The sequence below is a fragment of the Equus przewalskii genome, chromosome 22 (assembly GCF_037783145.1).
Source record: "Equus przewalskii isolate Varuska chromosome 22, EquPr2, whole genome shotgun sequence".
Taxonomy (NCBI): Eukaryota; Metazoa; Chordata; class Mammalia; order Perissodactyla; family Equidae; genus Equus; species Equus przewalskii.
The window spans coordinates 18,413,970-18,440,454 of NC_091852.1; the positions used below are offsets into that span (position 1 = coordinate 18,413,970).

General features: G+C 39.6%; 1 protein-coding gene across 18 annotated transcripts in view; it reads left to right on the forward strand.

Moving 5' to 3' along the window:
- The window catches only part of TRPM3 (transient receptor potential cation channel subfamily M member 3), a 502,828-nt gene that overhangs the window by 271,993 nt on the left and 204,350 nt on the right, over positions 1-26,485 (forward strand). For 10 of the 18 annotated variants that reach the window (XM_070590430.1, XM_070590431.1, XM_070590439.1 and 7 more), the window contains exon 6: positions 5,560-5,731. In XM_070590430.1, coding sequence (XP_070446531.1) covers positions 5,560-5,731 — 172 coding nt within the window. Of the gene's footprint in view, positions 1-5,559; positions 5,732-23,115; positions 23,191-26,485 lie in introns of all 18 variants that reach the window. The other 8 variants (XM_070590426.1, XM_070590437.1, XM_070590427.1 and 5 more) reach the window with 1 other exon arrangement.

Here is a 26,485-nt window from a genome sequence, read left to right on the forward strand (position 1 = left end):
GTATCTGGACATCTTTGAAGATGGATCCCTGGGTTTGGGGGTTTCTTGTTTGGATTGCTGAGCTGAGAGGCAGCATTTGGGTTTCAACATGACCCTGCTTTATACCTAGACTTACAGCTGAGCTGCCAGAATAGGAAGTAAGCCAGCGTCTCCAGCAGCTCAGGCCTCGCTGTGATTATGAGGACACACAGAGCCTTTCTTTTTTCTTTTTTTTCTTTTTTTCATTTCATTCTCTCCGTCCCCATGTTCCTTTATCGCAGACACAGAGGTTGCTTCCCACTTCTCAGTGGTATCCCCTCATTCCTCCTAGAAACACATGCCTGATCCTACAAGAACCTTGACACTCCTTTTGTTTCTCTCTCCAAAGCACAAACCCCATTTTGCTGCCTGCTGGTGCTTTTCCTGATCCCTGTAGACTATACAGTTCTAGTGGACTCATCTGGAAATAATCTGATCAGTTGTCAGAAGAATTTTAATGCCCAGCTGAGCCACTGGCAAAAATGTCCAGCAGCAAAACCAACCATAATATCCTTTACAAATTTAAAATCACGCTGTGTCCTCTGTCTTCCCTCTAAGTGTCTCCTGACCTGTAAAGGAATTTAAGATCAACATGTGGTTTAGACGAAAGAGTGTGGTTAGTGGGGCAAATCTGACCAAGACACTTTACTTCTCTGAGCCTCCACAGTTTGGCCTGTAAAATAAGCATGAAATGGATTAATCCATGTGAAAGTGTCTATCACAGTACCTGGTATACAATAAGTGGTCAATGAATGCTAATTTTCTTCCTGCCTAAATTATAATCACAGTGCTATTAGGGGGGAAAGGATGACTCAGTGGGCCACACACCCTCTACCGTGCTACTTGCCTGGGGCAGGTCGCTACACACCTCACCAGATAATAAGATCTGTGATTGCAGAGGACTGTGATTGGTGACTCAAAAACCTGATTTATCTCAATTCAGTTCTGTTCAGGAAAGGAGTCACAGATAACCAAACTGCCCTTGCATTGTAGAAAGCACCACAAAATGGAAGAGACCCCAGGACATGAGCAAACTACGTTTTTTGTAGCCAACACACATGGAAGATCATGTTCTGAACTAACTTAGAGAAGGCAAATATACTTTTTAACACGGGTTGTCCGGACTCAATTTTAGAGGTAGAAAGCCTTTAGAAATTTAAAGTCCTCTACCTTATATATGAGACCAAAGAGTATCATCCAAAACGTTTCTTCCAATATATTTTGAACATTTATTGTGAGATATTACCTAGATGAGAGATTGTATGTCTCCTCAACCTAGCTAATACTTATGACATACATTTCCTCAAGAAATTTATAATGAGTGAGTAAATGAATGAACGAATTCAAAGACTTTCCCAAGGTCACGAATTAGTAACTACAGGAACTAGAACTAGAACCCCCGTCTCCTGACTTCCCAGTGTGTACTACTGGGGGAGCCGGAACATGCATGAAAATAGCTAGGAAAACTCAACAGGTGTCTTAGCTCAACTCCCAGATGACTGATTTAAGCCCATCTAGGGAAAATAAATGCTGAGCTCTGGTGCCAGCATGTGAAGGATGTTCAGATTTTCTACAGTGTCTCTGGATCAGTCCCCTCCTGACAATGATAATGACCCTACAAATATCTTATATAAAAGGCCTTCACCTCCATTAACTCCTTAAACAGCCCCCACTTCATTGCCTCTTTGTTTCAGAGTCAAGGTATGCAGAGGCCTTGGAACCAAAATTTTACCAATCAGCCAATACAAAGTTGTGTACAATGGATTAACGAGTGAAGAATTCTGTCATCCACTCTTGAGGGAAAAGAAAGAGAGGCAAAATGTCATTACTCAGAGACATTCTGGCCCATGATCCCTGAAGAGTACTAAGTATCCAAAATCCACTTCTACGCAAATTTCCCTTCTAGGTATAGATATTATGTACCATTATGAAAGAGCACTTGATATGTAGGTCTTTCAGACACCATTCAGCCTTTCTCAACCCAGATTCCTCATCCGAACTACAAAACACAGAAAATTTTTGTTAATTTTCACAGAATCTTCTCAGTTCTCTCAAGGATGGACCTAACCTGGCCCATCCGATATTCTTAGCAGCGAAGGTGAAACATTACATACAATGGATGCTGCAGGGCACAGGGCTTGATTCTCCCAGGAAACACTGCCTGAGAAGCATGCTAGAGTAATCTAATATATCTCCAAGTCATGGACACGTCACAAGTGTTCTTACTATGCGTGCACTCGTGCGTGCACACACACACACACACATTTCCAAAAATGTCTTCTTTTTATGAGCTCTTAACAATGAAAGTGGATGCATTACCTCCAAAATTTTGTCAGAGAGAAAAATTCATTTGTATTCATGTGATACAAAGACATTATTTTTTTCTATTTGAAAAACAACAGGAGGATCAGCAAATCTTTTGTAGATATGCAAATTGTAACTCAAACAAAAATAGGCTGCTGATATGTTTGTAATGAAGAGTATTAGGTGGATTTTTTAGGCAAGCTTAGCATTTCTCTAAAGTATTTGGGAAGTTATTTCCAACTTTGCAGTTAATCAACCAGGAGTTCCAGAGCATCACCCTCTTAAATGGCCTGGGAGGATGTGGCAAAGAAAAGACACTTTGCATAATTTGCCAACTGATGCTAATTTTTTTCTTTACTTAAATTGGTTGATTTAAACCTCTTGTATAAAACAAAAGTCAATGATTTGTCCCCTATCATTTCATTTTGGTCCTAGTTTGCAATTGGAAAATGAGTTTACAGTTGGTAAAATAAAGGAGAGCTTGAAAAGAATTCACATTTATAGATTGCCTGCTATGAGCCAGGCATGGGGCCAGGCACTTTGCACATATAATCTCATCTAACTCCCATGAGGTAAGTGATTTTGTCATTTCCCTTTTACACATTAAAAATCTAAGACTCGGGTTCACACAGCCATCGGCAGAACTAGGATTCAAATAGATTTCCGTGGCTTGTACACCCAGGATTGTCCCAAGATTCAGCATATCTTCCTCCAATTATGACTGGAAAATAAATTGGGACATTTTACTTATTTTTTCAGATTTATATCTTCTATTAATCAGGAGACAAAATGCCTGCCAAAATATGACCACCTTTAACTTACCTTCACATAAGATCAAAAGAAATGGGGAGCAGTAAGACGAAGAAAGTGAAATTAATGTGTAATTTGGTAAACTTGACCCTCTGGCCATGACAGATTCAAATGCACAGTCTTCCCAAAGAGCTGGTGCGCCATGATTCACAAGAAAAGAAGGTCAAAACTCAGAAGACTGAAGCATCAATGTCCTTAGAATCCTGTCCTGGAGGAAACAGATATGTAGGATAGAATCAGATGATTTAATTATGTTCTTTTATTCTCAGATTGTGGTGAGTACGTTAGCTTGAACCAGAATCATGTTCACTCCTTTATCCATTTGAAACTGTTGTTTTCACTGATGGTCTTTAATTACCTTCCCAGGAATTAGAAAGCATGTCCTCATATCTCACGTAGAACGAGTGTCTGGGGTTCACTATCACGCATAGTTTAACCTCTAGAAAATCCGCTGCCCCTGCCTCTCGCAGAAGTGCTTTGGGTCTTCCTCCTTCTTGGCATGGAGCCTTGGGAGACCTGCTGTTAGAAAAGAGAACAGTAACTCAAGCATTTTCTTTTGTCCAAAAGCACAATGCAAAGGCACTTTAAGAACAGAATAAAGTCTTTCTGCTAAGCCTCTTTCAACAAAGCATTAATATTTATTAACTTGCACTCTGCTGTAGAATGAATGTTTTATGATAAAAAATGGTTAACAACAAAATGGGACTTTCCACCACAAGCAACCTACTCTTCCACTGATAAAGAACTCAGGACGGAGCGAGCCAACCTCTGTCTCTGTATTTCGGGGGTCTTTCGTTCACTCTTCTAGACAAAGGAGTAATTGAATACTGCTCCATGTAATTGCTGGAAACAATCATCAAAAGGTTATAAGCTTCCTTTATCAATAGGAGCCAACTAAAATGAAGCTAGAAATTAATGTTATATTAATGCTACATTAACAAATAGGACATATATTAAAAAGAATGAAGGATATTTCAAAAGCTCAGAATTACACATTTTAAATTTAGATTAGATCAATTCCTAAACAATTCAGAAAAGGGAGGGGTTTTTTTTTTCAATTTTAAACAAAAGCCTGTCTGTCTCAAGTTTTCCTATTCATTCATTCACTATTTTTTGAGAAGGTTCTGTTTGCCAAGCACATAGAAATGTGGGGTTTTGAAAATTAGCATCAAGGTCTAAAAAATGACTTATATGAGATCTTTACTACTGAAGACTGCCCTTACTAAATCACTTTGTAATTCCTTTAACAAACTACTCAATCTTACTACAACTTTTCATGGTGAGTTATGACATACTGAAAATGAACAAGAACATCTCAACTCCATAATTAATGTACATACAGCACAAAAGCACAGAAATAAAAACCCAATAGCATTTATTTCTGTCCTGTCAATTTCAATGACTGGGTACAGGGATAACTGTACTGGGACCACGTAACAATGAGCTTGTTGAATGTTCCTTCTCATAGTCTTGAGTGAAGTTTCTATCTAAATATTTTAGAAGTCTAAGCAGTGTGGGAAAGGGGAATAAGCATAGATTGTGGAATCAGGCAGACTTGGGTATGAATTCTTGTTCTGTGTGTAGGAAACTCTTGGAAAACCTACTTTACTTCCATTTCTGTTTCTTCATCTACAAAATAAACATAACAGCATCTACCCTGCAGATTTGTTGCAAGGAATATAGATAATGGATATAAAGCAACTAGCTCACAATTGGTTTTTCTTTTCTTTTCATATCAAAAATCTGAAAGACCACACTAAGAATTATTCTGTTTTATGTAGTGTAATTCACCTTGAAATTAAAATAATGCAACAAAACCATAAGATAGAGATGAACATATTGGGCCTGATTCATATGCATCTCATGAGACAGTAATTTTACACTCAACATTTCCACTTAAACAAGGTGTCTAATAACTACAGTGTTGATTTTTAAATAACAGACATTCAAATTACTGAACGGGCTTGATAGAAAAGATCACCCTGCTCCCACCAGACTCCAGAATCATAATTACTCTGCTGTGCCTAACAGAGAATGGACATGATGGAGAAGAGAAAGAAAGAAACAAAATAACTAAATTTAAAAATTATTTTTGGTTCATCAGCAAATAAAAAATCAACATCAAAATGAAACAGTCCTTCACATGCCAGTTTTTGAGTGCAATGAAAGCACAAACTCTAGTTTCTGTAAGAATTCAATAAATAAATTAATACAGCACCCTTTAAGCATAATCTTGCTTTGCGTGGAGCATTAACTATAAATCTTGCTTCTACCCAAAGCGGTATTAGGACGAGGATGTGGACTATCCTGTCACTGTACTCGAGAATTGCTTTTCCTTCTCACTCTCTCTCCTCTCTATCTGGTTCTCCTTTTCATGTTTTGCTCTCTTTTTTCTGACTTCCGCCTCTTCCTTTTGAAATCCTGCAGGTCGTCCGACCGTATCAGACCATGTCCAATCCCATGAGCAAGCTCACTGTTCTCAACAGCATGCATTCCCACTTCATCCTGGCCGACAATGGCACCACCGGCAAATATGGAGCAGAGGTGAAACTTAGGAGACAACTGGAAAAGCATATTTCACTCCAGAAGATAAACACAAGTAAGTAGGCTACTGTTCCCACATCATGCCTCATAGGAAGTATGATGAAAGTGAGTAACTTTAAGTACACCATGCAGCGATATTATAAAAATGGGAGCAAATTTCAAGCGTGGATCATTATTTCTCCTGGGCCACTGGTTAGAATTACAGGAAGTCATCTAGAGGAGGATGATTGGAGGCATAAGGAGTGATTACACAATTAGGGGACTCGAGCTCATTTATCATGCCTGCAAAATTCAACCCCATTTGGGGTTTATAAATGCAGATGAGCTTTTCTTTCCAAACTTTTCCTACATCCATTACACAACACTCTAAGGAAGAAAGATACCCTAGAGAAATTGTTTCTATTTATGAAGCTATTTTTGGTGGATAAAAAAAAAAAAGAAAAAATTAGATTTTGATCTTAGCATAGATCTGGCTGTGCAAAGGCATTTCAAGGGAACTGACATTCTCTAAACTAAAGTGTCATGTGTAACCACCTTGATGAAACTTTGTCTCTTAATTTTATGTACATATTCATTCATTGTCTCTAGATTCATATGTGTTTAGATGTATCTGTATATTTATGTGTACCACGTAATACGTATCCGACAGTTATATTAAAATTAGTACTTATGTGTTCTATACTGTATTTTTTGTGAACACAATTTAACTATGAAAAGGTAGCCTTGTAAAAACAGCAGTGCTCCCCAAATCACTAAGCAGCCTGCATTTAAATGTGATAGACGTATGAAAATAATCTATCCCGCCTCACAAATAAAATTCCATTTGTTTTCACAAAGTAACACATGAGACTTCACGGCAGGCTCAGACTTTGTGGTAAATTCTATGTCCCATCAGGGGAAACTTGGATCTAATTGATTGAATTTTCAAAGCCTATAATTCCAAATAAGAAAAATGTTCTCTTTGGCTAGATACATTTTCAAAAGTCCAGTGCAAAGCGACTCAGCTTGTTCAAATGGCTTTTCTCTTCTCTGGTCTTTTCTCTACATCTGTCTCAAATGGGTTTTCCTTGCTCCTAGAAGTGGGGTGTTCAACCAATCAGACCACAACTTCTCTTTCCTATCCTCTCTTTTCTGGTTCCACCTTTTAGGGGCTACCACTGTTTAAGCAGTTAAGTTTCATACCTTCATCTTTTCACAGGGAAGTCTGGAATAATAAATTTTGGTGTAGGCCTGAAGTCAAAATTCTATTAGAAAACTCTCTTCTATCTAAGAATCCTCAACTGTCTTTGGAAAGAGAAAACACAGCACTATCCCAAGGTAAACATCTTTTGGGGGAAAAAAAAGAGTAGAAAAGACTAGAAAATTGATCTCCAGACCACAGCACTAATCAAGTGTAACAAAACATTATAAACAATGGGTGGTAGGTTTGCTTATACACAAATCGATTTTCATTGTAATATTTGATAGAATGGGTAAATGTCATGTAATTTGTGTTGTCTGTTTAGGTTGTTCTAGATTGTAGCATTGCCTTTTTACACCATCATGTTAATAATGAGGGCCTAAATAGGAGTGACCTGAAAGCTGAAGGAGATGGGAGCAGAGTAGACAAGGAGCAAATTCAGGGTCAAGTTCAGTGCTTGGTAATGAGACAAAATCTGTCCAGATAAACAAAGCATGTCATTGTGCCAGGCCTGGGTGGCGGCTGAGCCGGTTAGTCAGTAGTGTTAGGTGGAGAGTTAGGTGTGTGGTTGTGTAAGTTATACACCCTGTTCAAGGGTTGCCAGCAGGAGTTAAAACCCAGCCATGGCTGTTAGCCAAACTCTGCACCTTACATGCTGCCTGAGGAAAGGATGTTTTTTTCTAATTGGTCATTCCAGAGGGGACATTCTTTCCTAATTGATGTGCCTGGAAGGGCATCTTTCTCTAAAGCTCACAAAGGTGCTATGTGTGGATGGTCCTGCAGGGGAGGCCCAGGGAGGCTCACAGACAATAGCCTGGCCTCAGTGAGGAGCAGAGTCAGTGGTGTGGAGTCAAAGAGCAGACCAAGGCTGATGGTCAGGACACTGGGAATGCTGGAGGGGCCAGGACCCCATGCACATGCCCCCCTGCCATTTGTGGAGACACTGGACCCTTGCTCGATTATCAAGGCAGGTAGTGGCATGCAAGCACGTTGACAAATGGGGACCCAGTCAAGGGTTCTACGGTACAAAGTAGGGGAGAAGCACAGACCCGGTACCAAGCTGAGGCACAAGGTCAGAGAAGCTGGCTTGAGACTCCTGAGATGCTCCAAGTCCACAAACAGGATTAGGCCTAAGGTCTGGGATAGAGCTGAGCCCCCAGAGTAGGTTAAGTGACAGTGGCTGGAACAGGGTAGGGGCAGAAGGAGCTAGGTAGTCATTGCAATCATCACAAATTATGAACATAATTTTTCTCCTTGCTTTGGGGACTGTATTTGAGGCTTCATAGAAACTCCCATTCAATGAATATAATTAAATGAGAAGAGGAGGGTTAAAGATGCCCAGTGGAGATCCCAGAGGTCACAGGAAATTGAAAGGCTCCGGGTAAGGAATTAGTGCATGAGCTGTAGCAAATGATGCCATGAATCATCTCTTTATGCCAGTTCTATCTCTGAACTTAGTAGTGGGAGGGTGACCAGCTCATCCCAGTTTGCCCGGAGCTTTCTCAGATTTAGCACTGAAAGTCCCGTGTCCCCAGGACCCCTTGGTCCTAGGGACACCAAGACAGCAGGTCACCTTCCAAGTGAGGGTCTCATGAGTCATTGAGTCTACTTCTTTTATTACTGCATTCACCCTACAAAGCAGGGAGGGAGCAGCAAGGTCCTCAGCTTAAGGAGTGACCCAGTAACAGAAGCAGCGTAGCACCTTGAGGTCTCCATTGAGTTAGCAGCAAAGTGCCCAATGAGAACACAGAAGCCTCCAGAACAGGACTGAGAAAGAAGGGGAAACGTTGACCTGGTTATGGCAGGAAGCAGCAGAAGGACGAATGCAAACCTGTAATGAAATCCCCAGGCGACATTTTAGAACAGCAACTCTACTTTCGAATCTGGACACTATTTTTTTCCTTTATATCATAATTCGCAGTAATGTGGTTCTTCCTATTAAAAATAAAATTTTATTCCATAAGCTCATTCTAAAAATCTCATTTTTCTTTTTAATTCCCTTCTTCAAAAGTTTGAGAAACCTAAAATACAATAGTGGAACTCAATTTTGGGAGGCACTGCTTTGTCCTGAAAATTAGCCTCTATGCCATAATATACTATACCGCTATACCACAAAAATCCTGCTCACCACCCACTCCACTTAGGATGACCCCGGGGACGTCTGAACACACTCAGCATTTTCCTCATTAAAGTTCCATTCCTCCTCATCACTTTGGGGTGACCTGCATACCACGGTAACCTTTTTAACAAGTCTGTTTTCTTACATAAATGACATAATCTTCTGAAGAATATTTTCCTTCAATATTAAGTGAATCCTGCTCAGGAGACCTTTAAACCCTTTCTCATCAACGTGCCAATTATTCATAATAACATATTACAAGCACCAGCGTCTTGCATTTTTCTCAGCGCTCTGCATCCATTATCTCATCTCTCCCCTCCCTCCACTTATTCCTGCTGTCAACAGTCGGCCCTGAAGTATTGTCATTGGTTCCTGAAGGGCTTCATTTTTAAAGGAGAATCCTTTCAGCTTTGGAACACTCTCCCATCTACCATTTTCTAAACTTCAAATTTAAGTGCAAAGCCTCACGCAATTCCAATCAGGCCTTTAGCAAACAAACATTTCTTGACCTCCTGTGATGTACCAGTCATGGCTAAGGCCTAGAAAAGCATCAGTAGGCAGTTCATTGAATTTTAAGTCAACAAGGGCAAACAGAGTAATAAGTAAATGAGTAAACAAGTGAATATACGATGGCCAGTAATAAAAAGGGCTGTGAAGAAAAATAGAGCAGAGGAAGGTATAGGTATGTGGATGCATGTGCACGTGTCTGCACGCATGCACTCGTGTGTGTTGGGAGGATGGTGTAGACTAGGTGGTCAGGAATGGCCTCTATGAGGAGGTGACAGGTAAGCAGAGACCCGAGGGAAGTCAAGGAGCATCCTGGGAAGAGTGAAAGCAGGGACGAGGTGCCCGCTGTTTCATGCAGAGTGAGAGTTGGATTTTATTCTAGTGGAGTTTTGATCTGGCAAGTTATGATATGTCCCTCGTGGTTTAAAACATCACTCTACTGAGCCAGCCCTGATGGCCTAGTGGTTAAAGTTTGGCGCTCACCACTTCGGTAGCCCAAGTTTGCTTCCCGGTCGTGGAACCACACCACTCGTCTGTCAGTTGCCGTGCTGTGGTGGCAGCTTGCATAGAAGAAGTAGAATGACTTACAGCTAGAATATACAACTATGTACTGGGGCTTTGGGGAGGAAAAAAAAAAGGAAGATTGGCAACAGATTGGCTCAGGGCGAATCTTTCCCTGCAAAAAGAAAAAGAAAGACATCACTGTGCTGTCGTGTGTAGAGATCACACTGAGGTGGGGGCAAGATTTAAAAAGAAATTTTTTTAGACTACTGCAATAGTGCCAGTGAGAAGTGACCGTGGTTTGAATTAGGACGGCAGCAATAGAGGCTGGATTCAAAGTATACAAAGATACTTTCTCAACTGATTTTGTTTTAATGTGGTGAAATACATATAACACAAAATTGACCACTTTAACCAATTTTAAAGGCACAGTTGAGTGGCATTAAGTACAATTTACATTGTTGTATAACCATCACTGCTATTTGTCCCCAGAAGTCTTTCAGTGATCCAAACTGACTCGATATCCATTAAACACCAACTCTCCATTACTCCCTCCCTCCAGGCCCTCGTAGCCACTATTCTACTTTACGTCTTTATGAATTTGCCTATTCTAGCTACCTCACATAAGTGGATCATACAATATTGGCCCTAAGATATATTTTGAAAGTAGAGCCCAAAAGGACTTGCTAATGAATTGAGTATTTAGGGTAAGGAATAGACACCTCAGGGATGCTGCAGGTCAGCCTGAGACACCAGCATATCCTTAAAACAATGGTACTAGAGAGAGCCCTAAGTAGCAAGCGTTTACAGAAAAGAAGAAGGAGTTGAGGACCAATGTCAGGGGAATTGGAACAAGTCCTTCAGAAGCAGTATCTAAAGTAGCACGAATCATCAGGGCTGTGTACTCTCTTTCCAGCCATGTTCAGCTCGAGTAGTAGAATAGGCATAGAGTTGGGTTGAGTATCTGTGGGATTTTGCCTGGAAGGTAGGAAGGAGGGAGAAAGAGGCAAGGGAGTGAGCTATATGTGCTCCCTATACCTGTATCCCAAGAGCATCATCAGTGTCTGTGGATGAAAGCAACATGGTGGCCGACATTCAAGAGAACATAAAAGCATTCATCTAAAAGATCAGACTGAGGTGCAGAAAAGTGATTAAGAGAATTATGAAAGGTGACCCACACCTTCCATTAGTATGGCAAAGCATCATGTATACTAAGTTTGGACTATTTAAATAAACAAAGGTCTATAATAAACAATTCTACATGTTTATTGCTGTTCACATATTCATATAAGTTGAATCAACTTAGCACATTGCTGGGAACACAGTAGCTGCTCAATAAACACACGCTAGCTGAAAGGCTGAGTACCAAGGGACTGCTCTAGAAAGTAGCACATGAGCAGCTTAATGAGATCTTAAAAATCCTAAGCATATTTTCTGCATCCTTTTTTTTTTTTTTCTGCTGAGGAAGATTTGCCCTGAGCTAAATCTGTTGCCAATCTTCCTCTTTTTCTAATGTGAGCCACTGCCACAGCATGGCAACTGACAGGCAAGTGGTGTAGGTCTATACTCAGGAACTGAATCTGGGCACTGAAGCAGAGCACGTTGAACTTAACCACTAGGCTACTGGGGCTGGCCCCATTTTTATTGTTTAAAAATTTCAAAAAAAACCCCCCAAATTAGAAAATATCATAATAACCCACTGTATCCTCACACAGCCTCTACATATAGCAGCCCACAGCCACTCTTGTTTTTCTCTATATCTACCCACGTAAATCCTCCTCTGGATAATTTTGAAGGAAATCCAGACAGCATGTCATTTCATCCATAAATATTTCAGTACCAAAGCATTTTTTTAAACTTATGTTGGCCACACATAGGGTAGATTTTAAAAGTATTTCCCCAATTCAGTAGCAACATAGAGGCTAATATTGATTCAAGAATTCTTTAACAATTCTTTCCAATACTAATAACTAGGAACTACACTATTCCATGCTAAAATTCATCTAAAAGTTTGATAATCATGTTTTCTAGTCCCAAGTTTTACTCTTAGCTGGCCAGAAAACATTTAAAACAAATATTACATTGGAAGTTTACAGAAGATTAGAAAACTCCTCAGCAACTGTGGCTTTCTTTTAAGAGTTTGAAAGGAAGAACATAACATTTGGGAGAAGAGGATGCTTTGCCTATTGCTGGTGGTATAAGCTGAAAGTGGCAGGAGACCTGGGAGTTCAGATGGTCCTGGCTGTGTGACCTTGGGCAAGTTACTGTATTTCTCTCAGACTTTGTTTCTGCATCTGTGAACCCAGGAGAGTAATTCCCCACAGTGTGGTGATTAAATGAATCTAAATATGACAGGATTCTGCAAGGTGGCAGTTCAGGAACATTGGTTGCCTTCCTGCCTGCTCAGTGGTACAGCGGTCCCCCAGTGGGAAACCATGTCCCCTGTTTATATAGCCCAGCTGCCGTAGGTTCCCAGCCTGAGACCCAGACCCTCTCCTTTGAAGCCTATTGAAGTCCAGGGTGTTCATCAGAGTATCTTTACCACAGTTGAACCTGGCTCTGCTTGTGAAGGAGAAGCCAGGTATCCCTGTAATCACAGAAAGGATCCAAAGGGAAAACTGAGGCTCAAAATTACGTCCTGGCACATATGATCAAGCCTCTGTTAACGTTACTTGTTAAGAGTAATTGACTTAAATTCTTGGTCATTATAGCAATAACTAGAAAACTCTTTTTTTCCCCTACATTGTTGAAAATATATTCTAAACTGTAGTTGTTCCTCCTGCCCAAGTAAACAGAGTGTAATGGAGAAAATTTAATCTTTCTTTAGAGATTCAAGCTATTTCAGTGTCTTGGAGAATTCCTCACGAATGACAGCTAGGATTGTGAAGGACTCCACTTGGCGGAGGGATAAGAACTTGTGCTAAATGTGGATTGGCCCAGAATATATCTTAAAGTTTAGATTCGGGCCACTATCAGCTTTTCTTCTTGTAATTTACCATTTTTTCCAGAAAGGAGATTGAAGGAAAAGGACAGGAGTCTAGCTCTCTTTGGGCTCTGTTTGATTAGCATATCACTCCTTTGTGTTTGAATTTTATTTTAGGTTTGGTTGAATGCAAAGTTTTATTTAGATTGCATATCTAATTATATTATGAACATTACCTTTGGTTGTAGGAAATTTCATGACTGAGGCTAGAATTTTCAGACTTTGTCACCTCCCTTCCATATAGTGAAATCTACATCAGACTCACTCCAGTCCACGGGATTATTTCCCTATGGCAGTCATTCTAGATACACGTATTTTGTGATATTAATTGATGGGGGTGTCTGGGTAGGTTTAGATTTCCATAACCAGTGCCTTTGTTATTGTCAGGGTTTGCGTGAAAGAGAATTTGATGCTCTGCTCTTTCTATGCCCCAGAGTAATGACTGACATTTGTGTGTGGTTCCTCTGATGAAGCCACCAAGAGTACTTTTCTCTAAAGCAGCAGATTAAAATGGGCTTAGCTTGGCATTTCTAAGTAAAGAAGCAGCAGAAATCATTGCAGAATTCATAAAACATAATCAAATTTGGTATTTGAGGATATTGCTATTTAGAATTCTCTGGAAAAAAATATGTTTTATTATGCAGTCCCTAAGCCAACACACCAATTCATATATGAGTATGTGCTTACTCACACAAACTAACAAAATTAATAATGATAATAATATCTCCCAGTAGTACAGAATCTCATTCCTGAGATTAAGTTATGCTTTATTGTGGGAACAAATATTTCCCCTTTCCACTGATTTGTATGATATATGAGCCACATGAATGTACTAATGCACAGAGTAAGGCAACATTGGCAAAGTCTAGTTGGTTACAGGAGATTTTATTTTTAGAAGCTCATCTCTGTGAGGTGACACACACCAATTTAAAGCACTCTGTTTCAGTGAAATTCCCATAATCAGAAAGAAGTACTCATGACTGCATCATTTGTATCCTAGATCCTTTACCACCATTTTTCAGTGGTGATTCTAAAACATGGCTTCATAGTTCTCAACTAGGTGACACTACCTTCCCAAGGAGGCATTTAAAAATATCAAGAGGATTTAGGGTTGGCACAGTTTCTGGTGCTCCTGAATGGCATGGGAGAGGGGGCAGGAATGTTAATATTCTACCATTTTCAGGACAGTTTCACATGAGGAATTGCCTGGCCCAAATGCCAATCACATCCCCAGTGTGTTTCCTTGAGTTTTCTTTTTCTTTTCTTCAAATATTTCCAACAGCCCACACCTGATTCAGCAGGGCACAGCGTTCCAAGACACTCTATCCTCAGTTAAAGGCATTTGTAGAAGCAGGAGCAATAGTAAGGCAGTGGTGAGATTCAAAATATTTAACGACCTGTGAAGACTTTGGTACCCTAAATCCACAGCACAGGCTGGATGTCAGCCCTGGTATCTCCTTCACATCCTGATGTCACTTGCTGTTGTGAAGTCCTTCGTTATATCTGACTTCATTTGCTCTGAATCTGTTCTCTCCTGGGCAAGGACCAAAGTCATCGTCTAGGCTAGAGCTCTCAGCATACTTGAAAACTGTAAATGGACTTGAATTGCCCTTTCTGCCACAATGGCTGTAAGGAAGCTGTTTTTCATTTGAAGAGACACACCGACCTGCTTAACAGGCAGAACTGACTCATGGAGTAAATCAGATCAGAATTTCCAATTCGGCAGGACCCGCTCTGAGCACCACTGCCTTATAGTTTCAGGCTCAGTGACTCCAGAAATGTGCTCAACCCTGGGAGCTCTTCTGTCAGTTCTTGATGCTCAAAGAGATCCCACCGTCCACAGTTATTAGCTGATTTGGGGGTCCATGCGGAGGCCCAGAAATGCAGTTGCTTTACCTGTAGGCCCCTGGAGAGCCTACTCACTAGAGCTCATTGCCCAGAAAATATTTTAATAAATCAAAGTTCTAGTAGAATAAAGAGCTCGAAATAGACTACAAAGAGAACTCTAATTTTTAATCTATAAATTACTGAGAATTATGTAGGAAATAAGGGAGCAGGGCAGTAATAAATCTTGAGATGAATGAATAAATTCATGAAATAAAACACTATGAAGCAGTGCTTTTAAAAATTCACACTCCACTTCAGGTACAAGTCGTTTCTCTGGGCTGTGTAGATTCCTTATACATATTAGTATTTTTCTATTGTTAAATTATGAAGCCAACTTACCCTGAAAATTTGACATAGATTATCTAAAGAGTACCATGAGATCCTTAATAGATTTGCCAACCTCTCCGATACCAAAACTAATGTTAATGCTGTGCGTAGTAGGCGTTCAATAAAGAGTTGTCAGTTGAGGATAAATATATTTAAGAGATTTAATTGACCCAGTCATATTATTATGAGAAATGTGTGAATTTAGAGTTTCAAAAAAATTCCAAAAGCTTTAGCAATGGCAACATCATTGAAATAGTGTACAGCTTCCCAGGAGGCAATTTTAAAGGATTGCGGTCATTTATATATAAATAAATTGTAAATCATAAATACGACATAAATTACTTATTTTTATTCTTATTGTGATTGTTGTCAGTCTCATTTCTTTGTCTGTATATCAAATACAGAGAGGCCAAGCCCGAAGTGGTCAAGAATAGCACAGAGAGGGAGGCAGATGGCAAAGGGAAGATAGAAAGTATGAGTTACTAATGAGAATTTTCTTTGGAGAGGTTTCCATTTTGGTGTAAGTTTGATATCCATACAGGAAGAGATTAGAGTTGGCATGAGACCATCAGGTCCCTTGCCCGTGGTTGACATTGCAAACCTAGCCTGATGCTTTTCCCCACTGAGCCTTGATACAGCTTAGAAGCATTTTGCATTAGTTAGGACACAGGTTCTGCTGCTGTGACAAAGACTCAAAACAATGGATGCCTAAATGAGACAGCAGTTTATTCCTTATGCGTATGTTACTCTGAGCATGAGTCCAGATCTGATGTGGTGGGGTGGCCTCAGAGTGCTGAGGACTCAGATTCCTTCTTTCTGTTGCTCTGACCATCCCCCTTTTCATGGTTCATGGGAGCTCCCCATCACATCTATATTCTAGCCAGAGGCATCAGGGAAAAAGAGCTAGGGAAAGGCATAAGCCTTCCCTTTAAAGGCATAGTGAGGAAGCATGATTTTGGCTTACACCCTGTGTGCCAATATTTGGTCACATAGTCCACACCTAGCTAAAAGGGGATTTGAAAATGTAGTCTTCATCCTGGGTGAACACATAGCCAGCTAAAATTCTGTCACTATGAAGGAAGGGAAGAATAGATATTAGGGGACAGCTGACTGTTTTTGTCACACCTTTTCAACATAGCAGTCTAGATGGTCATTAAGAATTGGCTAGAGTTGGCACATGAGTCTGGCATTCGTAAGTAAGCCACGCCTATGTGTTCCAATATGTTCATTGAAGAACCCTGCCCGTCAAATCACTCCTATAGCATATGCTTCATATCTTGCCCTTTCACGCTTCACCTGAGAGCTTTTAGTGGTACGTAGTTGAAGAGTCTTGCACTGCTCTGATAATTGCAGTTTCCACTTGAAATCAAATTGAGACAAGCTGCCTAAAATTATATGAATAATTTTAGACCATCCTGGTTTAAATTTTTAAGTTAATTAACTCAAACAAATCCCCATAGCGTCAAGATAATTGCATATGCCATGCTCTGCACAATGCATGGGCCTTCCATAATGGATCCTTGGCCACATATTTTGTTGCACATCATTTGGTAACATTTTAAATCCCAAAATATTAAAAATAAATAGGCAGATTCTGTGTTTCTATGTCACTGAACTCTTGATATTAATGTTGCAAAGATGAATCCTGGAAAATAATTCTCACATGACCTACACAAGACTGTCATCTTGGTAACAGCAGTAGAATGGAGATTGGTCGGCCTCTCAGATCCATGAGGATCTGAGGAGGATTTCCTGAGGAGGAAAGGTTGCAACTGGGTCTTGGCCCTGTTGGGGAAAAAGGACAAGAGACTGTCTTAGGGAATAAGAGCAACCTATTCTCCAACTCTGTTGAGAAAACGTTTGAGGAGACCCGATGAGCAGATGAGTCTGTGAGGGATTTAATTCAATTTGACATTCCTACATTTTAATAACCCCTAGGTGATAACTAATAATTTAGCAAGATTCAGTTGAAGGGCTCTGGAAACCTTCTGAATGCCAGTAAGTATGTAATTGAGAGTATTTGCTGACACTGACAGTTATAAAAGATTAATTAGTAGAGCTTCTCTTAGTAATTGGTGAATTGCGTCACCTTGTTTTAGAGACCGAGATACACTAGGCACTAGTGACCCAACCCTAGTTAGTTTTCCTTTTGATTTTAGCTTGTGTTATTCGATAAAAACTAAAAGGTAGAGCTACAGCCAGTTGGGTGTTCTTTCCATCTTGATAGGTGAATAAAGCCTGGGAGAATCTATTGTCTTACAGATTTAATGAAACCACAGGCTAGTGCTTTGGAAATAAGCCTCGCCTTTCCCCTCTGGATCCTCTACATGCAGAACAGTTTCTCTGCCTTGTTTCTGCTTTTCCCTTCACCTTTTTAGAATACCAAACTCAGAGCTGTTGTGACTTTCCATTCACACAAGCTAAGTTTCTGTAGAAAATAGATTCAATGTCTAGAAACCCCATTAGAAAATACTAGAAACAAATCAAAAAAACAAATGACAAAGCAAAGTAAATATTTGCAACCGTGACAAAGGCCTAATTTCCATAAAAAGCAAAGGGAAGCCACAAATCAGAAAGAAAAATGGGAAAAACTCTGTAGGAAAATGGGCAAAATATATCAAGAGGAAAATCATAGGGAAGAAAATATAAATGCTCAACCTCACTCATAATTAAAGAAATGAAAATTAAGACAGCAATGAAATGTTTTTTAACCTATCAAATGGGTGAAAACCAAAGTTTAAAAACACCTAGGGTCCATAAATGTATATGGAAATATGTACTCATACATTTTGTTGGGTGTTCAAATATGGGCAACCTTATTTGGAAGACAATTAAGCGACCCCTATTAAATTTTAAATGTGCATAGCCTTTGGCCCTGTAATTTTACTTCTAGGAATTTAATCAATGCATGGTTATTGTAATATTGTTCACAGTAATAAAAATGGAAATACCTAGAAATTCGCCAATAAGTGACTAATTAAACAAATTATATATAGACATACTGTGAAATACTAGGAAATTATTATGAATAATGCAGTAGCTCCGTTTAGGCTTATATGGAAAGATATCCAAGGGAGTTTTTTTCTCTTTTCTTAAGTTAAAAGCCTGCTGTACAAGCATGCAACTACAAGTTTATAATCACATTTATGTTTCTTTAAAATATATATATATACTCATAAAATATCTGAAAGGATATAGATGAACAATTACTAGTTACAACTTCTAGGGAGTGAGACGAGGTGGGAGAGGTAAGAAGAGAACTGACATTTTTCACTCTCACAGTCATCCACCCTTACCCATGGCAGATATGTCCCAAGACCCCCAGTGGATGCCTGAAACCATGGATAGTACTGAACCCCATATATACTCTGTTTTTTCCTATACATACTTACCTGTGTTAAATTTTAACTTATAAATTGGCACAGTGAGAGCTTAATAATATCTGATAATGAAATAGAACAATTATAACAATATACTGTAATAAAAGTTACCATAGATCTTAGCAGCCTTTGTGGCCAATTTCTTTTCTTTCCTTATTAAGTTGAGAACTTTCATCTTTTCACTTAAAAGAAGCCCTTTATGGCTTCTCTTTGGCATACCTGAAGTGCCAGCATCATGACTCTTGTACTTTGGGGCCATTATTAAGTAAAATAAGAGTTACTTGAACACAAGCTCTGCAATACTGAGACAGTCCCTCTGATAACCAAGACAGCTACTAAGTGACTAATGGGTGGGTAGCGTACACAGCATGAATACTTTGGACAAAGGGATAATTCACAGGATGGAGTAGGAGGGTGCAAGATTTCATCACACTGCTCAGAACAGCATGCAATTTAAAACTTATGAATGGTTTATTTCTGGAATTTTCCATGTAATATTTTCAGATTGCAGTTGATCGTGAGTAACTGAAACTGTGGATAAGGGGGGACTACTGTATACCTTTTAAAAACTTCTCAATGTTGTTTTTTTACAATGAGCAAATAATAGCTTGTACAGTAGAAAGGAAGGAAGGAAGAGAAAGAGAGAGATGGAGGGAGGGAGGAAGGGAGGAGGGGAGGGAGGGAGGAAGGGAGGAAGGAAAGAAGGAACAAAGAAGGGAAGGAGGGAGGGAGGAAACCTTTGGAAGTAGTCAACCTATCCACGTAATGTAGGAGTTTGGTGTCTTCCTCCCTCAAGTGTATGTATATCATTCTTACCCAGAAGGTAAGAAGCCAGTGCAGCTGTGTTTGTTACATCTTGTTTTCTCTTGCTCGCTCAATCTCCTGGCAATCCTCTGCTCTTTCGAAGACAAAAGGAAAGAGTCAAGTCAGGAAACCTAAGGGAGAGGCTAGTTAGATCCTGGTAACCTAAGGACATATTGTAAAGAATAATATTCTCAAATCATATATAAAGGATATGTATAAAAATTATGAGACCAATGTAGCAGGTTTGATGCTCACATTGGATAATGGCTGAAATCAGAACTAGAACTATCTTACCTATTTGGAGTTGGTGAATGACAAAACAGCCTAAATTTATTTCCATTCCTTAGCCATAACTACATATTCTGTTATAATGGGGCTACTGAAAATGCTCCACTTTTATATCCCTACCATGAGTACAATCTAGTAGAACTAGAATTGTTCATTTTTCCCTTTGTCATGCTCCTGGGCATGCCAAAGTCCACTTCCCCTCTCCCTAGGTCCTACTCCCTGCAATGAAGCTGGCTCGTTCAATGGCTGTTTCATGTTGAAAATTGTCTGTATGCTCACAGTGGAAAAAATGGCTGCCACTACATTCTTTACTCCACTAAACCATATAGAGCCAAAATACACATCAAAAGTTCTTCAGCTTTTCAAAATATGGCAAAAATGAGAACTTGATATGTCACTTAAAATAAAGTGACTGCTGTTTCTGTTGTATTTTCCCTTGACAGTACTTCTATTGCTCTACCAGTATTTGCTTGTGTGCCTGCAATATACAAAGCACCACAGGGGTTGCAAGATAAATAAGGCATAGCTGTGCACTTGAAGAACTTAGAGTTTACCAATAAGTTCACAGTAACTAGTGTTTATTGAGGGCTATTCCAAACACTTTACAAAAAATAACTGATTTAATCCTTAGAACAACCGTATGAAGTGGAGACCAATATTATTCCCATTGACCAATAAGAAAACTAAAGCACCATGAGCTCAAGTAATAGGTCCAAGGTCAGACTGCTAGGAAGTGGCAGCTCATGTCCATGCCCCAACCACTGTGCTCTCCAGCCTCTCAGGATGCAAAGAGCTGCATTATAAGGCAGTCAAATGCCCTTGAATGATACAAAGTACAACAGGAATTCAGAGAGCATTTCTGGATGGAATGTTCATCGGGCTACGTGGCAGAGGTAATTGAAAGTAAGAATTTGATAGGTGGAATATAGGCAAGGGACTACAAACCATGCAGATGACAGCTTTCAACATCCAGAAATTTAGTGCACAGCATGTGGTCTAATTAAATTCATTTTCATTTTGCTTGTAGTAAATTGTTTATCCTATCTGCATAAGCAAAATTTCAGCTGCTAATAAAAATAAGGACGGCAAGTGAACTGGAGGTAGTTTTTTTAGGAAATAACGACAATCAAATTCCTAAGGAAAAGATGTATCTGTTTCATTGTTTCTCTTTTATCGACTCTCCTTAATAGAGTAATGTGAAGGCAAACTACAGAATACTATGAGAAATGGGACATTATTATGTAGCTATAGATATATATTTTATATATATATTATATACATGATATATATTATATAGATAGATAGATGTTATGTAGATATATAAAAATATCTATTTCATCTAGTTCATTGCCTTCATTTTCCAGATGGGAAAGTCCACTTGGAAAAGATCAAGTGTCTGCCTAAATTCATACAGTGAATTAATCGTCACGGCTTTTACCTGAACTTAGAATGCCACACTCCTAGTCTGCCGTTCTTTGCACAGCATAGTCACCACCTTAGTTTGGGAGGGACTTCTCATTCTATTTAACACCGCACCCGGGGAACTCAAATCAGAAAAGGTTCTCCATGCATCTGAGCAAGGAGCAAAAGCAGGGTACTCTCGGCATCAACTTCATTTGATGAAAAACCCTTTATTCTCCCATTTTTCTCCTTGAGACCATATTCTCCACTGTGTTCTGAAGGGTAGTTAAGGAAATATCTAGCCATTTAGGGTCACAATCAACAGACACCTGTTATCCAGACATTTTCATTTTTAACCATGCAACAAATCTGGCTGATCGTCACCAAAATGTCATTTTAACTTTTGTCCATTAGGGTTTTGGTAACCAGGGGGAAAAGGAAATAAACCGAAAATACCAGTGTGCTGTTCACTCTGCAGGGAAGATGAAGCTAAGCCAATCCTGTGCTGGGTTCATAAACAAATGCTTGTGCTGAATTTCCAGGAGGGTTTGTGGTGTTGTCTATTTGAGGCTTTGCTTGTAGTACTTAGCAAGCACTCTAGTTGTTGTACACTCATAGTTGTTGTAGACAGCCTGGGGAGGTGTGTGCTCCCAAGCTGAATTTATGTTCTCAGGAACATGCTAATTAGTAACTTTCTGGAAATATACAGTAGTTACCCTTGGCTTGTTATTTTGCAAACAATTAAGAATCCAGAGGAACTAACCCTTATATTTTGTGCTTTGAGGGATATTGCTTTGTGTTTTCCCCAGAGAGTACTTTCTTTTGAAAAGGCAGTTCTGCCAGGTTGTGGGCGCTGAGGAATTACCAAGTGATGTTCCTTGAAAAACGGGCTGAGACCCTACTATGCCATTCTTCAACCAGCTTCTCCCTCCCAACCACCAGCTCCCAACAATTGCCACAAGTTGAGGCTGCTCTGGAAGTCTGGCTTGATCCTAGGAAGCTAGGGCCAGAAGACCTAACTTGAGGATCTTAGTAGGGGCCCTCCAAAAATGTTGTTTCTACGGAAGGAACAAAAAGGGGCAGCAGCAGAGATCCTCCTCTGCTCATGGAATTCTCCTCTGAGGCCTGGACTTGAAATGAGATACAGCCTGAGTCATCTCTCCCAAAGCTAGCTTGCTTAGTAAGTTAAGAACTCCAGAGACATGATCTTACCATTAAATTTATCTCCTAGTTTGGGATAGAATAGCCAAATTAGTAGGAAATCTATTATAATGAAATGTCTTTGATGACGTTTATGAAGATAGATTGATAGATTCATACATATGTAGAAAGAAAGAGATATATGATCTATATGACAGACAGATAGAGATCTAATCTATATAACTCTATCTACTATGTATCTAATTAGTCATTTTTCTTGGCCAATGAGAGAAGGAGAAGAGAGGGAAATGTGGGGATCTCTTCAGTAAATAATACTTCTCACACTGAGAGACATATTGGCATTGCCTTCAATTCCTCTTTAAAAAGAAGAAGAATTAAGTAGATTAGCCTCTGAAAATGTACTTCTTTTAGTAGCTAACCACCTAAGAACAGGACACATATCTCCAAAAATCAGAAAAATGTTTTAAAAAGAGGGAGGAATCCGGTTAGTCTGGGAAGACAGAGAATTGAAAGATTCATAATTATTATTATTAATATAAAGACAGCTAACATTTCTTGAGGATTTACTAAGTGCTAAGCATTGTTTACCGGCACTTAACATGGAGTAACTCATTTAACCCTTTCACCACCACAGCCATTATCTAGTCTGAATTGCAATAATGAAGGATATTTCCTCCAGCAAAGGGGATGCTGATTTTAAGGACCTGTTTAATTGAAGGAGTGTTGAGACAAGATAGAGCTGGCACGGAAGAGCTGTTGGATGCTTTGCCTAAGTCTCAATGCGCACCTTGGGTTGCCATCACATGTATAAATTTATATAAATTGGATCATCAGTCTGCTTTAATAAATGTGTATCCGACCATTGGGTTGTAGAAATTTCAAAGATTTTATTTTTTGACAGGATGCCTGCCGTTTTTCTCTCTTGACTCCCGCTTGTTTTATTCATTTTGGGGTAGTTGCCAATTAGACCCAATTGGTAAGTATAATTAATGGACAACATGAATTGCGTCTTAAACCCCAACCAAGAAAATTAACCATAGAAGCATTCGTTTCCTTTAAAAATTCCTAACACTACCCCTCCTTCTGACTGTTGTTTATCTCCATCTCTTCTAAGACATCCAACCACATCAGAGATTAGTTACTCCCTATTATTCATCATCCTAAAATACCTCATAAAACAGGAAGGAGGGAAATAAGCATTTATTGAGATACTCGTATGTTCCAGGCACTATGCTAGGCACTGTCTCTTTTAATACTTACAGAAATCCTTCAAGGTAGGAATTACTATCTTCCTTTTTTATAGTTGACGAAACAGCATCTCAGAATAGTTCAGCCCTTGTCTTAAGTCCAGTTAGTGGCATGACCACGTGCAAACCTAAGCTAATATGATTCCAAAAACCTTGTTCTTTTCACCCCACATAGGGAAGCATGATTTCATTAAAAAAGAGACTCCTCTAAAACTTTGTGACCTTGGAGGATTTGGAGGTCATTATTTCATTCAACAATTATTTGAACACAAACTCTATGCCAGACATAGGTTGAGTATTGGTTCGATTGGAATTAGTCATTGGCAGAACTTTGGGCAGAGGATGGTGGTTAGTGGCAAGATGGTGGAGGTCACAGGAGCAACATGAGGAGGAAGTAGGACGGGGTGATGACGTGGAGGGTGGGGATGGGGAGAAACAGAGGAGCTCCTGATCGTGTCCCTGTGGCTACAGTCTTTCTTCATGTGACTCGTGGACTTCCCTTTGTCATCCTATGCCTGAGAATATATGAAGGAGGCTGGGAAGGCAAAGGGACGTTCAATTGTCATCACTGGCATCTTTTTTGATCATTGCACCATCATCAAATATGTTGGGGTAACCATGACATGAAATTTTCCATCATTGAGCCTATAAATGTTCCATGAAATAGATAACAACTCTACAGTTGAAGGTCTTAGCAGAACTTAATCCAGGGAGCCCAGAAAGTAGGAAGCGGTGAAGTTATACTCTCAAAGACCAACAGCCCTGGGTTCAAACCACATGACTTGAAAAGGAAGTAACACTTCCTCCAGCAAGTTACATATGTATCAGGAACATCTCATTGCCTTCTATGGACGATCTAACCCATTCAGCCCAATCATTCAGACTTTCTACCACCTGTAGTCTCAACCAATCAAGTAAAAGACCATCCAAATTGCAAATACCAAATTCATGATCAATTGACTTTGGACTGTAATGACTTGCTATTTTTCAGATGCTCTCAGCTGAACGTGTTGTTCAAAGTTTTTTCTGCCTTTTAAAGAATTTTTCCTCTGAAGAATAGGTTGTGTGAAGAAGACCGCACAGTTTAAACATCTGCCCTCTCTTAATCTTATGAATTAGCTTGGCACAAGTTGGCTGTGCCGCTGAAATGCTTCTCATGCTTGTTAATGAAAAGCCACATTGTCAATCAAGATAATAATGGAGTCAAAAGAAAAACGTTGGAAGGGTAGAACACATTTTAGCAAAACCTGTTTCTTGGCGTTTGCCTGTCTTGTTTATCTGACTTATTTGCCAATTCAAGCTAGGAGCTCTCTTTTTTTTAGGAGAGAGCCTTTTCTGAGTTAGAATTACTCGTTCAGGGACTCGGACGGTTCCTGTAAACAAATGAGTCTGAACAGGGGAACTGTCTCCCATTTTGATAAGATCTTGTAGGTTCTTTTACATTCAGGGAAGAACGCTGAGATCTCCCATCACATTGGAAAGATTTGGGTTGCAAATATTTTCCTGGCATTTTGGTCTCAAAGTCAGCAAAGTTTACTGTCGCTGGTCAGATCTAATAGGTTCCTATCATGATAACATAGACCTTGACGGGACCCAGTCTCTTCCTTGTTCCACTTCTAACCAAAAGACCTGTATTGTTTCATCTGTTGTTTTTCTAACTTCTCCTCCTTCCATAATGCATTTGGACCTTATGTTCCACACATTCTAAGCTACTTGCAGTTTCCCTTGAATGACATACCCCATCGGATGTGGTTTAGTCCCATTTTGACACTTGCTGAAATTCCAACCTCTCCCCAACTCTCCTTTTTGACAAAAACCTACACTCCAAGTGGCAGATCGAAAATCTTCTCTTCTATGAAATCTTATCGGTAACCTCACACACATACACCCCACGATCCTCCTAGGCTCAATTTTCACCACATCCTTCATGTTCCCACAGCATTCTGTGTAAACATCTGTCTAGCACCACCTCTTTTGGTAGAGTGGTTATGTATCTACTTGCCTCCACTGCCCCCCATCCCCTGTAGATTGTGAGCTCCTTGTGAGCAGAGCCTGAGTCGTCTTCATTTTTGTCATCCTGCAAACCTAGCACAGTGCCTGGCACATGCAGGTAGGTGCTCAATAAATTTTTATTGTAAACAGTGATATTTGGTTTTCTGGCCTTATTTTTAGCTCTAGTTTCCAGCCTGACATGAAAATGAAATAGAGGAGTTTAGATATGAAAAGCTATACAGGAAGCACACATAGTCAAACAATAATACATAGAAAGACTCAGGGAGGATAAATGAATTGGAACAGGTACAGGCAAAGACCATCATGCATACTTCCAACTGTCATGGGCATGAAAGCATTTACTCTGAGAAATTTGACTGGGTTCCTGTTGAATCATGATTGTTGTTAAATCATTCCCATCTTAGGAATTTACAGAGTCTAAAAATATATTTTTTCATAGCAGCCAGGGCCATCATGGCTTCACTATTTCCATTTACACGGAAAAAGAAATAACTATTGATTTTTCCCCACTTAGTTAAAGTGATAACTGCCCATGGCTGCTTTTCAGTCCAGATTAGGATCAGCCATTCAGTGGAAATGCATAGCTAACTTTAGAAAGTCAGACAAACATAAAATAAATGGGAAAACTTGTGCTGATTGAGTACTTTTCTGCCATAATCAACAATTTCACAGTGGGATATATTTAGAGAAGATAAGGGATCTCATTCTCTAGGGAGGTCTTAAAAAAAAGTGGGCTGAGATTTAAATTTGCTTGAGATGGTGGGTAAGGCCAGGGAATTTGTCATAGATCCCTTCAAAGCCGCTTCCCAGGATTTAAAATAACTTGCCCATCCCTTCAAAACATTATTTGGATCATTTCAAGCCATTGAAACGAATAGATGTAAGAGTGAAATATAATTCACATAGGCTTGAAAAATGAGTAAGAAGTAGTGCTCCCAAGATGTCAGTAGTAAAGTTGTGATGGGTTTTTAACAGAATAAAAATCTTTTAACCTTGAACCCTCAGTTAAAG